This window comes from Erpetoichthys calabaricus, chromosome 5, assembly GCF_900747795.2.
Source record: "Erpetoichthys calabaricus chromosome 5, fErpCal1.3, whole genome shotgun sequence".
NCBI lineage: Eukaryota > Metazoa > Chordata > Cladistia > Polypteriformes > Polypteridae > Erpetoichthys > Erpetoichthys calabaricus.
The window spans coordinates 35,181,252-35,196,664 of record NC_041398.2 but is presented as its reverse complement, the minus strand read 5'-3'; the positions used below and the strand labels follow the sequence as shown (position 1 = coordinate 35,196,664).

Sequence of the window (15,413 nt, the reverse complement as noted above, 5' to 3'; positions counted from 1 at the left end):
GAAGACTGGTGTCAGCACCTTAAATTCATACATTATATACAGGTTGTTTAAAGTGCAGGTGCTAGAAACTGTATAACTAGCTAATAACTTATCATTCAAAAATTGTACAAACCTTTTCATAGTTGTGGCAACACAGCTAGAATGTGAAGCAGAAATCTCATACACCACACCAATGTGACATTCCTTCCCATGTAATGTTACGCCTAAACTATGCCACCAACTTTAAGACTTAACTCATAAACACCAGCTGGGCTGACCAGTGCAAATGCTCATTTTCAAATGCTGTTTTCTTTATGACTAAGTTCAGTTGGCAACAATTATTACAAAGAAAATAAATTACATCAATATTTATCTATAGATATATCTATTATAAAAAAAAATCTTGGAAGGAGATGAGACGTGGTTTTCTCAGAGACACCTTAACGTCCCACGAGACAAGGCAGTCAGACAAAAGTACAGCTGCTGTACATGCTTGTAAATGTTCGAAGCAACGCGAGTGGCAGGGATGCAAAGTGGCTGGTGGGTAGCATGCCCAGGGGGGAGGTGAGGGTAGGGGGTGGGCGAGCGAAGCGAGCAGGGTGCAAAGCCTCCTAGTATCTATATAAAATGCAAAGGCTCACTCAATCACTTGCTCACTCATCAACAGAAACCTTATTTCCATTTTAATTTAAAAGCTGAAATTTGTCAGGATGGTTCATCTAGGTCTAGGGCATTAAGTACCCACTAAGAAAGACTATTTCAATATATCAAAATTTAGGAGTAAACCTCACACTCTGCCCCCGCACATAAAATAAAAAAACTAAACCCCACACTCCATCACCACACACAAAGTAAAAAACTAAATACCCCAAAATCTCAGTTAGCCAACCTATGTTTTTTTATTAGTCAATATTGGTCACTAACAATGCTGTAGCAAGTGGGCTATTCTCCAGCAACACTTTTTTTTTTTCAGCTTAGCGCTGTTAAAGTGATCACATGGAACAAAAATGGGGCTTGTAGATCATGCAACTGAATGCCATCTGTTGAGCAGAGCCATTGACCCAGCTGTGGCTGTAATCATGTAGTGATACGGGGCTGGCGGTAAGGGAACAAGAAGAGGTGCTCTGCAAAACAAATAGACATTAGGTGACATGGTCCGTGGAAAAATCTCAAGAATGCTTTGACCGATTTTGTTGAAACATGGTTACATTATAGAAACAGAAATTTAGCTGACCCATGTTTTTCATTTGTTTATAATAATCCTGTAATGATTAGGCTATGCTAATATACTAAGTCCTTTTTTTCGGCTTAACACTCAAAGCTAATCATGGAGAAAAATGGGGCAGACTACATATGAAAAAGATGAGGTGTCATACACAGGTAACAGAGACTGAGTGATATACTGTGTGGGAAATGAGCTGTGAAGTAGATAGAGTTAAGTTAAGCTGACGTATGATCTGGTTAGCAGTTGCACTATAAATCTTGATTGTGTGCTAGGAGCTGTGGCTATGAGTGACCATTGATGCTGCTCTGCTAAATGCAAGCAAAACTAAGTTATCAGGTCCCAAACCACCTCAAACATGAGTGGCTTGACAATTAATACATTTCGTGATATTACTTTTTGCCTGTTCTTGTCTGTACAATCCTTGCTTTTCTCCTGTTTTGAGCCACACTCCCTCATAAAAAATTCTTCCTTAGGTTGTCTACATTTGACACCGCCATGTCTTCTTTCCTGTACCAATGAAATGGTCAGGTGTCTCTTCAGCAGTCTTCCTTGCCATTGGATCATTACAATATACTGTATTTATAGGGAGAAAATCAAACACAGTACAGAGATTGACCCCTTTATGGCCCTAAGAGTTCTGCCACTGCTCACAAAGTCCTCCTCCACGACTCATTGTAATATACATTCTCATTTGTGGATATTAAAGTGGAACCTAAATCCCCAACACCTGCCCGCCGAAATGATTTACATCTGCGGATTTTAAGCCCACCCCCTAACGGTGATTGTTTAAGAAAACTCCAAAACTTAATAAGGGCAGTTATTTTCTACCATTTCAACCAATAGAGAAAACCACTCAGAAATTATAAATGTTCCATTCATTTCATGGGGACTCTAAGTGTTTAGCCTGTAAGCATCACTGCCGTTACTTTCTTGTCTGGCCATGTGTATGTCAGGAATAAAAAAAGAAACAAACAAATAAAAGCTTAAACATACAATTGAGGAAAAACACTAAAAGAAATGCTTGAGTGAACAATGTAAAAAAATAAAAATCGTATTCTTATTATTAGATATTTACATTATTCCTACTGACCCATTTCAAATCAAAAGTATAGTTTACAGTAAAATTGTGTTTCGCAATGACCACTATAACAGATACCAAAATCAGTCATTTTGCCAACCAGTAATTGATCAGTGGCAGAAATGTTTTACTTACTGTATGTAAAGAGCTCTCCTCGACTAATAGCCCGTTTTGTTTTTTGTTTTTTAAACTGTATAGTCCATATTACTTCTTATACACCCGATTCACTGACGCCATATAAACGAGAAGAAATTTTGCTAGTCTAACATTCGAGATTATTGATGTGATCAGTTCTACAAAGTTCACAGAGCATATCAAAAGTTTGACACATAAATCAAATAATCTAATATAATGTGGCCACAAATCCAAAACTAAATGTGTCAAAAATAACTAAATTCAGTATCAAACCTAACTTTAGGTCTGTAATAATAGAAACTAAATGAATAGCTACAAAATAATCACTCTTGCCCACCCACAAAACAGCCCTTTAAGTTATTGCAGAAATTGTTCAAAAGGCATGATAGAATCCTATAAACCGTTCCAAAACCGGTTCTTGAAAGCTATATATATAGACTGTATAACATGCAAAATACATAAATAAAGACAGTACTTTATGTCGGAAAATGACGACATTTCCGCGTTGAGGACACATACAATGTCTGTATTCTGCACGCATTACAAAATGACTCCGAAGTTGATATACGAAGAAGCATATCAAAAAGCTGCCTTAGATTCCTGTTCGAGTCCATTTTCAGAACATGCAACTGCATTTAACAAGTCATTTAACAAGTAGAAATCTCACCTGTTTCACTCCACGTCTTTATTTCCTAAATTTAAAGTAGTCAACAAACCTTCAACTCGCCTTGCTACCAATACAAAAACAGGCTACACTCGAACCAGAAATGGACAAGCAACTAAGAAATAAAAGAAAGTTTATTGTACGTTAGTCGTCTTTTTTTTTAAAGTCATTGCATGTACTGATTATTTGTAAAAGAAAAAAAAACTTACTATACCTGTTGTCATTAAGTCAAGTAAATAAATTTTGATATTGTTACAGTGCCAGCGGACACAAAAGGTCAGCTAAGAGTGCTAACAGATACTGAGGCATCGAAATGTGGCCGGCACACCTGTCAAACATTTCTTACAGAACCAATCAGCTGTAAGAGGCGTGGGACAACTAAACAGCTGGGAGTGTTTCTCGTGAATGGAAGAATCGGTTTGCTTGTCAGTCAGTCTTCAATAAGTAATCGCCTTCATTCGTTGCCACTTTATCCATGATTTCGGATGATTTTCAATAATAATAATAATAATAACAGTAATAATAATGGAATATATTTATGGAAACACTATGTGGTATGAGGAGTCCAAAATGGGCGTGTATTTGTTTTAGTCACATGTGCGGTTTTGCTTTCAGTGGAGGTTTCTATAGTTACGGCGTATCAACAACAGTTACAAACTGTTTTCAAGCCCACAGCGCACACCTGGCTGACGGGAACGACTTCTCTCTGAAAAGGAACATACTGAAAGTTTTGGATTTTTAAAATTCTTATTTTTTTTCTCAATTGGGGCTTAAAGTGCAGGTCCTTTCTAATGTTCTTCGACATTGTTTTTAACTACTGAATAAGATGGCAGTGGAACTGGATGAAGACGCCTTGCAGGAGCTGTACACCTGGGTAGATCGCATTCCTTTGTCCAGACCTAAGAAGAGCATCGTTCGGGACTTCAGCGATGGAGGTCAGTTTACCAGCAGGCTGCCCATTAAACCTTTTTTTAATATTAGTTACTCGTTCAGTAGTTGAAAACTTGCAAGAAATGAGCCTCGACTTTAATCACTAAACAAATTAACCAACATCATATGGTGTCTTTTTCCTAAAGCAGGTTTCATGCTTTTTCCAAAACCACTCTTACATTTTTCCTATTGCAATATGAACTTTGACTGGTTAAGTGAGCTGCTTGTGACATTGTCAGTGATGAGAGGTTACGTTGCAATCTCGAGGCATTCTGCCTCATATTTTTGTTTTAGTGATGCTCCTCCAAGCTTATCAATAGCATTGTTTGATATGAGCTTTACTGGTCATATTCCTCACTTGTTTATGTAACAGGTGTAGCCACAAGGCAGTATGCCATAGGGATGGCAGTTCATTTCCCACTATTGGCATTTTTGTGACTTTTAACAAATTGCCCAACATGCAATCAATGATATAGCCTGAGTAAAGTCTTCAACCCCCATGGTTTGTATTAAGCAGATACATAATGGTAAATTAATCAAAAACGTGGTCACTTCTTTTTTAGAAATGTTGAAACTGAAACTGCCTTTTTCAAAGTTAAGTTGTTACTCCAATATCTTACAGTGAGTCTCTGTCTATTCCTGGACAAGCTGCCATACCTGCCATCATAAAAATAACAGAAATAAATGTACCACACTTTGGATTTGGATAAACTGTCAGATAGAAAGTACATCAAATACTTTAATTGTATGCTGGGCTTGGCAGTGCACAATGAACATCTTTTAATGGAGGAACATTTGTAAGGTAGAGATCACATGGACTTCACATAGAGAGGTCATTTCGACACACAGTTAGCATGTTAGGTGTAACATGTTACCCTATAAGACAGTCAGTCATGTTGCCAATAGATGGTCCAATTGTATGTAGATATATTAAAAATGTGATAATATGATACATAATTCATTATGAACAACAGAGTCAGCCAAAAGTAAAGTGATTGTTTACTGAGTTTGGTTGTTCTAAGTTGTGTTTTTTTTAATCCACTGTTTTTGTCAAAGATTCTTAAATATGTGTGTGAATGAAGGTTATTATCTCTCTCTTTCTTTCTTTTTCAGTACTGTGATACCACAAAAATTTAACAGCATCTGTGCACTAAGGCAATTTCTTCATTTTGGGTTTATTTGCCCATACTCCATAGCCTGGGTGGAATCTCCTTCAGTTACTGCTGACAATCTTGGTTCTCTGCCTTTTGTCATGTTTTTCTTTCCAGTGTCTCCAAACCTCTGTGTTTCTTGCTTTGCTTTTCAATCCTCTATATCCTCCATCATACTTTCCAGTATCATCATTCTTGGTTCACCATTTGTCTTTTCACATCATGTGGAGCATTTTTGTTGTCAAATACATTTTTTGTGTTGCACAGTGTCAAATGGGTAAAGTGGTAGAGTAGGGATCTGCACTGGTAATTGGAAGGTTGCCAGTTTAAATCCTGTAAACGCCCGAAGTGACTTTACTCCATTGGGCCCCTGAGCACGGCCCTTAACCTGCAATTGCTTCGTCCTGGGTATGACGTTAATCTGCATCCAGCCCTGCATGTAGGCCCTCCAACCTGCAGGGAAAAACCTGGGGGTTGGTGGCAGAATTGGCACTCCAGCCACCATAAAAAACCTCACACTGTTCAATTCTGAACTAGTGTGGTGCTGAGGTGTCACTCATTGCATGGCTGCACTTGGGTCCTAATCTGGGATCCTGAGTTAGTTTGTCATGTGGTGGGTGTGGCAATGCGCTGCATCAGCGCATGCTCCTAATAGTGTCAAAAAAGGCACCTCGATCCTCTAACTAAAGGCTGGTCTAAAACCCAATTCAGGTCAGCAATGGAGTGGGTTATACTCAAGGTCTAAAAAAGGAGAAAAAGAATATAAGCTATTGGAAGTTCAGTTGAAAAATGGTAAAAATTAAGCAAACCTCTGCTGAGCCAGATCACTGAGATATTTATGACAGTTGGCCTAGACAAAATATGTAAAGCCACAAGGGTGATGTTCCTCTTTTGTGGCCTACATTCATTGCATAAATTATACAAAGCAATTTCTCTGGCTCAGAGCTCTCATGTTGTTCCTTCCTGCTCCCTTATGTTATGAAGTGAATTAGTAATATATTCACATAAAATAAATATGTTTACTTTTTAAAGTAGTGATATACAGTATTAAGCTTAAAACATATAAGATAAGAAACAATGAGATATAATTTATAAAGTAACCATAAACTAATAGATATTATTGTATTTAATTTATCTATTATTGTATTAGGGGTGAAACTGTGGTAGCACTGCTGCCTCACAATAAGGAGAGTACAGTTCAAGTCCCGAATGCTCATTGCGTGGAATTTATATGTTCGCCCCATGTCTGTGTGGGTTTCCTCTGGTTTTTCCCCAAAGCAAAGTTCCGCAAGTTAGGTGCCCCCGTCCTGCAATGGGCAGGCGCCCTGTTTTGGGACTGTTCCTGCCTTGCTCTAATTGCTTGCTTGGATAGGCTCCAGCTTCCCTGTGACACAACTCTGTATAAGTGCGTTTAGAATATGGATGAATGGGTTATTGTTTTAAACTAGTAGAACGAAAAGAAGAAGTACTGAAGATGACTGATGAGCATTTTCATTGAGCTACCAGCCTACCACAAATGGTTTCAAGTAGAATGTCATTATAAGGCTAATGTAAAGGTTTTTTAAAAAAGGAAAAAAAAAACTTCTTCAGAAGTCTTGTATATACTAGAAGATTGATGAATAAACACATATTTTTCTTTTGAAGACAGAAGAGAAGGGAAGTATCTCTGTAATGAGACTGTAAGATTTATTTTCTTTTAATGCTTATGCTTTAATTATGTTATAGAAGCTACTACATATGACATATAAGAAAAATGTTTGATTATTGGATTTCATATTACATTCATTCAATCCTCTTTTATTATAATTGTCTGTGTAGTTAAATACATAAGAACAAAACATTTAAACATTAATGCTTAAAGTTTTTCTGGCTTCGGGGGCTTGGGTGGATTGGGGTGTCAACCTAGGGTTCTTATGGAACAGTAAAACAGAACAGAAAAAGACCGTTTAATGCCCAAATGAAAACATATCTGCAATGATGTCTGAATTAATTCCAAATATAAAACACCAAATAATTGATTGCAAAATATGACATCCTGAAATCATCCCAAATGCAGCCAATTGTTTTTAGAAGTCACATAATTAATTTCGGTTTCAGCTGGTTGTATCATAAATGCTGCTCTTCTGGAAGGTCCAGTTTCTGGTGAGTCAGTAGTGTGGCCTAACCTACACAATGAAGACAAAAAGAACACTCCAAGCAACTTGATGAAAAGGTGATTGAAAATGACAAGTTAAGAGATCAATACAAGAAAATAGCTTAGTTGCTCAGTAGCCATTGGAGTCTAGCAAAATCAATCATTAAGAAATGGAAAGAGTATGGAACGGCTATGAATCTGTCTAGAGCAGGTCACCCACAAGACTGAGTGATGGTGCAAGATGAGGAGTAGTAAAGGAGGCCACTGGGAAATGTATGAGAACACTAAAGGAGTTAAAAGCTACAGTGGATGAGATTGGAGAGACTGTGCAGACAGCAACTGTTGCCCTGGTGCATCACCACTCACAGCTTTATGAGAGAGATGCAAACAGAAAGCCAGAAGGCACAAGGGAGACTATTAAGTCAACTTGAAGAAGGTCTTATAGTCTGACGAGCCACTGGAAATTACTCCAAACAAAATGCTTGGCATAAGCCAAACACTGAACATTATCAAAGTCACACCATCACCACTATGAAGCATGGTGGTTGTGGCAGCATCATGTTGTGGGAATGCTTCTCTCTAGCAGGCCCTGGAAGGTTTGTAATGATAGAGAATAAAATTAAGGCAGCAAAATACAAGAAAAACCTGATGCAGTCTGTAAGAAACCTGTGCCCTGGATGATGTGTTTTCCAGATAGACAACAAGGAATGGCGAAAAAGTATCATGTTAATGTCCTGAAGTGGAAGAGTCAGGGTTCAGATCTCAATCCAAATGTGAATTTCCCCTTCCAACGTGACAGAGCTTTAGCAGTTTCATGTAGAAAAACAGGGGAAAACTGAAGTGTCAAGATGTACTGATAGAGCCCTATGCACACAGACTTAAGGCTGTCATGGCTGCTGAACACTAAATACTGACTTATTGGGGGTGGGATTATGACTACTTAAATAATCAAACTGTTTTGTGTTTTATATTTGTAATTAATTTACATACATTTGTAGAGATCTATTTTCACTTTCACATTAAAGAGTGTTCTTTGGTTGATCAATGTAAAAAAGCCAAAATAAAACCATTGTGATTTAATATTTTATAAAAATAAAATGTGAAAACATCCAAAGGAGTGAAAATATTTTATACGCACTGTATGACTAAAAAGGAATACGGAAAACCTGTTTGTCCACACAGGCCCAGTTCTTTACAATTGTAATAATATCAGTAAGTTAACTTTCACATCTTTGGAAAACATCAATTCTGCACTTGATTGTTTGTATGATGCTCCATCTATCTAGGTGATTTTCCTTGATTAACAGAAAAACCTGCTGTTCAGCATTCCAGCTACGTAAAATATTTACATAGTTAACTGGGTTACAGCAATGAAAAACATCATCTGTTCAATATTTTCTTAATAATCCTTTATTTGTTCTTTCATCTTTACTGTTTTGCCTAGTACCATCTACTTATAGATGTAATCCATGCGTTGATGCAGACCACAATTAAGTCACCTTAACCATGAAAGTTAAAAAAAGTACATGCAAATAAAGAAATATGTAAGGAAAATATGTATTCAGAGTACTTGTTTGAATAAGTTATGAAGAACCACTTTGAAACAATCAATTGAAGATGGCAATAACTGAACAGAATCTTGATGAAGGATGCTACTTTATGATGTAATCGACAAAAGTATCTACTGTACTTGAAAGCCTTGAGTGATTGCTGAAATGCCTAAAAACACTAAGAGGACAAGGAAATGGAAGTGTGAAACCATACAGGGAGCCATGACAGAAAGCAAATTATGCATATCAGCAGAATGATCAGGCACCAATAGCGGAATGAACAAGTCCAATGACAGATAAATACAATACTAATAATAATACAAAGAGAGAAAGAGAAAGCGGAAGGAAGATGACAGCGAGGAACAACCGATAAATCACATTACTTGAAGTGGAAGAACTAAAATTATTTTGAAGGACTAAACTGAAGACCTTTGAAGAAGACAACTGACTGGAGAGCTTGGAGGCTGACAGGTATGGAAAAGATGAAGGTCTTAAAACTATTGCTCGAAAACATGCTAGAAAAGAACACATTGGAAACATTTAGTAAGATTTGTCTGAAAACATACAGTGCTTGAAACCTGATGTAGATAATGGCGAAACCCATGAAAATGTCAAGTGTAACGGAATGAAGACTGCATGAATTCAACTTAATCCTGAAGATCCTGATAATAAAGACAAAGGAGGATGCTTTTAGAAAAGTAGAGGAAAAAATACATTTAAACATCTAAGAATGCTAGGCGTTTGCAAAAGGGAATAAGAAGTTTATATTTACTTTGGGGATTATTAAGAGAGTTTAATTAAATATACTGATGAAAGTGCTTGAGTATGTGGGGGAGAATGGAAAGACTCACAGAAAATCTTTACAATATGAGAACATCTTTGATGAGCACAGGCCATTCAGTCCAACAAGCTCCTCAGTTTGATTCATCTAATTTCTTTAAAAACAAATCAAGTTTTGAAGGTCCCCAAAGTTCTACTATATGCCACATTCATTGGTAGCTTACTCTCTGTCTCTGTGTGTTTTAGTGGGCTAGGCTGTCAAAATAAGAAAAGAAAGAGAAGCAACTATGGCATGCATATTAACATCAAGACAAGAGTTCACCATTTTTCTAACAGTTTAATTTTCATTTCAAAGAGATCAGCAGAGATGAAAACCTACAGAAAGACATGCTTTAATTAATGTAGTAAGCATAGATTTTATTACATGTAAAAATGTAAGTTTGGCAGCATTAGCTTGATTAAACAGTTAAACAAAAAAATTCTTACAAAAAACACAGGCTTATGCAATGGGCACAACACGGTGTTTTCCAGCACTTCACCAGTTAGATCAATTAGACAGCTAGGGTCCAGTTAGCTTGACAGAAGCTACACCAGCTACTAAATGCATAAGGGTGAAACTTTACACTGATCAAAATTAATATTTCTTTTTTTACAAAATGCCTATTAATTTATAAATGTCAGTGGAGATACTTATGCACTGAAACTAAAAAATGTCTGCAAATTAAATCTTAAATACAGCAAACAACAAACTCATTCTCCGAGTAAGCGTCATGTGACAGCTGTTTGATAATACGGTCATTCACTTTTAAATAAGGTAAGGGTGTACAGTATACTATACACTATCAGTAATATTTTTGCTAGACAGAGTGACATGCATGCTTTTATAATGCTGCATCTAATGGATAGCTTATCCAATACATGGTTTCTATTTCTTAATGATTTTTATGGTTCTATCTGATTATGGTTGTCTTGCTGCCATGCTACATAATATTCCTGTAGATGGTGGTGATCAATAATGCAGTCTGGTGTAATAGCCCCACAACCCCAAAGGGTGCCTTAAAAGCGGTAGCTGGCTCTGCCTTGGCAGACATAACTGGTCAGTGGATACATGCATTTGTGGTTTGTCATTAGACTCTCCAGATCAAATGAGCATTTATATAGAAAGAGTATGGTAAACCAGTCAGCATCATTTTAATTTATTAATGCCACTGCTTTGCTATAGTGAGATAAATAAAACCAGACATGTCCACTACCTTTGCAGAGTAGTAACTGTCTTCCAGGGTATAAATCATATACAGTGCATCCAGAAAGTATTCACAGTGCATCACTTTTTCCACATTTTGTTATGTTCAGCCTTATTCCAAAATGGATTAAATTCATTTTTTTCCTCAGAATTCTGCACACAACACCCCATAATGACAACCTGAAAAAAGTTTACTTCAGGTTTTTGCAAATTTATTAAAAATAAAAAAACTGAGAAATCACATGTACATAAGTATTCACAGCCTTTGCTCAATACTTTGTCGATGCACCTTTGGCAGCAATTACAGCCTCAGGTCTTGATGAATATGATGCCACAAGCTTGGCACACCTATCCTTGGCCAGTTTTGCCCATTCCTCTTTGCAGCACCTCTCAAGCTCCATCAGGTTGGATGGGAAGCGTCAGTGCACAGCCATTTTAAGATCTCTCCAGAGATGTTCAATCGGATTCAAGTCTGGGCCAATACCAGGCTGAGAGGCTAGTGTGATGCCTGTACAGGGGGAGGCAACCTATCAGGACTACTTGCCTCCAGTACATCAGTACTATGCCATAGCATCGGAAGTACTCCCAGGTCCTGCTGCTTGACCTCATCCAGGCCAGTTGGAGTCGGATGGAATAGGACAAAGCTCATCTGTAGGAGTGGAAGGAGAAATAAAAGACAGAAGAAGAGAATTGCGCCTGTGTTTATAATTACAAGAAGCCTTTTTGTGAGGTATTTGTATAAATAAACCCATGTTTGCATCCAAGGCTTGTGTGTGTTGTTGTGTCTGGGGGAAATGCCCCCAACTGGTCACAATATATGTAAAATAACAGCTTAAATGCTAAATAGTATAAATTACTTATTTTGGTAAAATGGTCTCCAAGGACATTCACAGAGTTGTCCTGAAGCCACTCCTTTGATAACTTGGCTGTGTGCTTAGGGTCGTTGTCCTCCTGAAAGATGAACCGTCGCCCCAGTCTGAGGTCAAGAGCGCTCTGGAGCAGGTTTTCATCCAGGATGTCTCTGTACATTGCTGCAGTCATCTTTCCCTTCATCCTGAATAGTCTCCCAGTCCCTGCTGCTGAAAAACATCCCCACAGCATGATGCTGCCACCACCATGCTTCACTGTAGGGATGGTGCCAGGTTTCCTCCAAACGTGACACCTGGCATTCACACCAAAGAGTTCAATCTTTGTCTCATCAGACCAGAGAATTTTCTTTCTCATGGTCTGAGAGTCCTTCAGGTGCCTTTTGGTAAACTCCAGGCAGGCTGCCATGTGCCTTTTACTAAGGAGTGGCTTCCATCTGGCCACTCTACCATACAGGCCTGATTGGTGGATTGCTGCAGAGATGGTTGTCCTTCTGGAAGGTTCTCCTCTCTCCACAGAGGACCTCTGGAGCTTTGACAGAGTGACCATCGGGTTCTTGGTCACCTCCCTGACTAAGGCCCTTCTCCCCCGATCGCTCAGTTTAGATGGTCGGCCAGCTCTAGGAAGAGTCCTGGTGGTTTCAAACTTCTTCCACTTACGGGTGATGGAGGCCACTGTGCTCATTGGGACATTCAAAGCAGCAGAAATTTTTCTGTAACCTTCCCCAGATATGTGCCTCGAGACAATCCTGTCTCGGAGGTCTACAGACAATTCCTTTGACTTCATACTTGGTTTGTGCTCTGACATGAACTGTCAACTGTGGGACCTTATATAGACAGGTGTGTGCCTTTCCAAGTCATGTCCAGTCAACTGAATTTACCACAGGTGGACTCCAATTAAGCTGTAGAAACATCTCAAGGATGATCAGGAGAAATAGGATGCACCTGAGCTCAATTTCGAGCTTCATGGCAAAGGCTGTGAATATTTATTTTTAATAAATTTGCAAAACCCTCAAGTAAACGTTTTTCACGTTGTCATTATGGGGTGTTGTGTGTAGAATTCTGAGGAAAAAAATGAATTTAATCCATTTTGGAATAAGGCTGTAACATAACAAAATGTGGAAAAAGTGATGCTCTGTGAATACTTTCCGGATGCACTGTATGTCTGAGTCAAGTGTTTAATATAAATATAGTGCTTTTTTTTTGAGTACTCTCACAAGGTGCTTTTGCAGTATTGCACTATAGGATGCATTTTTAATGCTAAATCATTTTCATGAATTCTAATGGATTATGATTTTTTTATAACATTTTTCAGTTATTGCTTTATGTCTATGCTTAGCAAACGGTTTAATCATTTAAGATATATCATTAATCAGTCCAAAACAATCCAATGCAATATGAGTGTTGAGTCAGACATTGGCTACCAACTGTTGCTCCTGTCTATTTTAACTTATCCTGATAATGTCAATATTCTTCCATACTCCACCACAAGCATAAACCATCCAGGCTAAGTATGTTAATCTTTGTCTGCCTCTTTTTTTTCTGTCATTCTATGTGACCTATCAGGACTAATGTCTGTCTTGTCTTGTTGCATTTGTTCTCATTAAACTTGTTTGTACATTTACCCTTTGTAAAACCACATGATTGGAAACTCTGTTGATTGATGCCATATGTAGAATCCTCCTCAGGATAATTAATCAGTAAACAGACAAAAACATGTAAATATTTAATGGCTAAGTGCCATAAATACTAGACAGCTATTGCTACAAATATGTAATATTTTTATCTCATTATTGTTTAATGTTTACCCTTCTTAATATATTGGTGTGATGGTCCAATCTGGTGGGAACTTAACATAGAACCTCTAATACTTCTGTTAAAAGAAATGTGTAGAAATTTCTAGTGTTATAGAAAACCTAAAACCTCTAAAAAGAGTGCCATTTATACTTAATTGAAAACTATATTTTTTATAGCTACTTTTTCTGATACGGGATCATGTAGAACTGGAGTGTATCATATCACCACTAGGAACAAGGCAAAGTCCAGCTTTATACTGGACATTAGCCCATTACCGAATAGCTTAACATACTGTATTGTACACATACTGCACCTTCACTCACAGCAGAACACAGCATTTATAGCTTGTGAAAAAATCTGGAGTACCGCAAGAAAGCTCATGGAAACTGGATAAATGTGCAGGTGCTGTAGTCCTGGGGGCTAACTGTTGTTCCACAGTGCTCTTATTTATTAGAACTGCATAAAACTACTTAACACACAGTGCATTTTTAATGGCTTTATAGAGCTGATAGCTCTGCACACTGTGATTATGACAGTGTTGCAAAGAGATTAATCACATAGTTTATATGGTTTATGCTACTAATTATGTTATAAACTAATTTATTTTTGGAAATATTGTTCCAAAGTAAACTATATTTTAAAAAATCCTTTTTTTTCTTTTCTGCACAGTGCTGGCTGCTGAAATTGTAAATTTTTTCTTCCCAAAGATAGTGGAGTTGCACAATTATGTCCCCGCCAGTTCTACACAGCAGAAGTTAAGCAACTGGGGAACTCTCAACAGGTAAGAAATGCTCAAACTGACCATTGTTGCCTCACTGGAATGTTGGTATAATATTGTTAGTAGAGGAGATTGAGCACCCGTCTCAATCCCACCCAGTCAACGCAGATAACATCATAGGACCTTGTCATGAAGAAACTGAGCTTGAAAGATGGTAATTGTCACTTAAATCCAAGTTACAGTCTTAATTTAATTAGGCAAACTCATTCTTCATAACAGGAGGGGAAAACAACAAGCAAAAATGAGCTCCGGCCTGCGCTACACGCCACCCACTTTGTGTCTCTGCCGTTCGCATTTGTGGATTTCACTTTCACCAAACAACAAATCTTTTAATTGTCACGGATAGGCCTCTTCATTGGGAGGCAACACTACTTTTCCCTGATGGCAACATGAATTAGACGATCTACAAGTGTCTGACTTAAACTTTAATACCAAACAGTATATACATACTTCTGTCATATCACCTATGTCCATGTATTTGATCTCTTTTGCTGTTCCGTTATTTCACCGAGTATTAATTTCCATTGGTTAGCGCTAATGCAATCTTTACTATCAGTTTTTTGAGACTTTTGAATTTTAGTACTTTCATAATCTCTAACCTGCTCTGCATGTGTACCGCACCAATGTTTTTGAACCTCTTTACGATGTTCTACATTTACAACCTTGGGCATGGTTGTAAATGTTTGAGAGGAGGGCGGGATTTGTCAAAATCTTTTGCCCAAAAGTCTCGTCTCACGGGGTCTGAAATTATCTCTCGAGGGAGGTGAAATTATCAAAGAGAAAGTCTCGTCCTAGGATTTCCTTTTATAACATATATATATATATATATATATAGTGCATCCGGAAAGTATTCACAGCGCATCACTTTTTCCACATTTTGTTATGTTACAGCCTTATTCCAAAATGGATTAAATTCATTTTTTTCCTCAGAATTCTACACACAACACCCCATAATGACAACATGAAAAAAGTTTACTTGAGGTTTTTGCAAATTTATTAAAAATAAAAAAATTGAGAAAGCACATGTACATAAGTATTCACAGCCTTTGCCATGCAGCTCAAAATTGAGCTCAGGTGCATCCTGTTTCCCCTGATCATCCTTG

At 37.7% G+C, this 15,413-nt stretch overlaps 1 protein-coding gene across 1 annotated transcript in view; it reads left to right on the top strand.

Annotated features, from left to right (window-relative positions):
- The first annotated feature begins 3,718 nt into the window (after nucleotides 1–3,718).
- LOC114651620 (sperm flagellar protein 1-like) overlaps nucleotides 3,719–15,413 on the top strand; it is a 120,678-nt gene continuing 108,983 nt past the window's right edge. Inside the window, exons 1-2 of the mRNA XM_028801441.2 lie at nucleotides 3,719–4,016; nucleotides 14,202–14,313. Of these exons, the coding sequence (XP_028657274.1) occupies nucleotides 3,908–4,016; nucleotides 14,202–14,313 (221 nt within the window). The 5' untranslated portion in view covers nucleotides 3,719–3,907. The remainder of the gene's footprint in view (nucleotides 4,017–14,201; nucleotides 14,314–15,413) is intronic.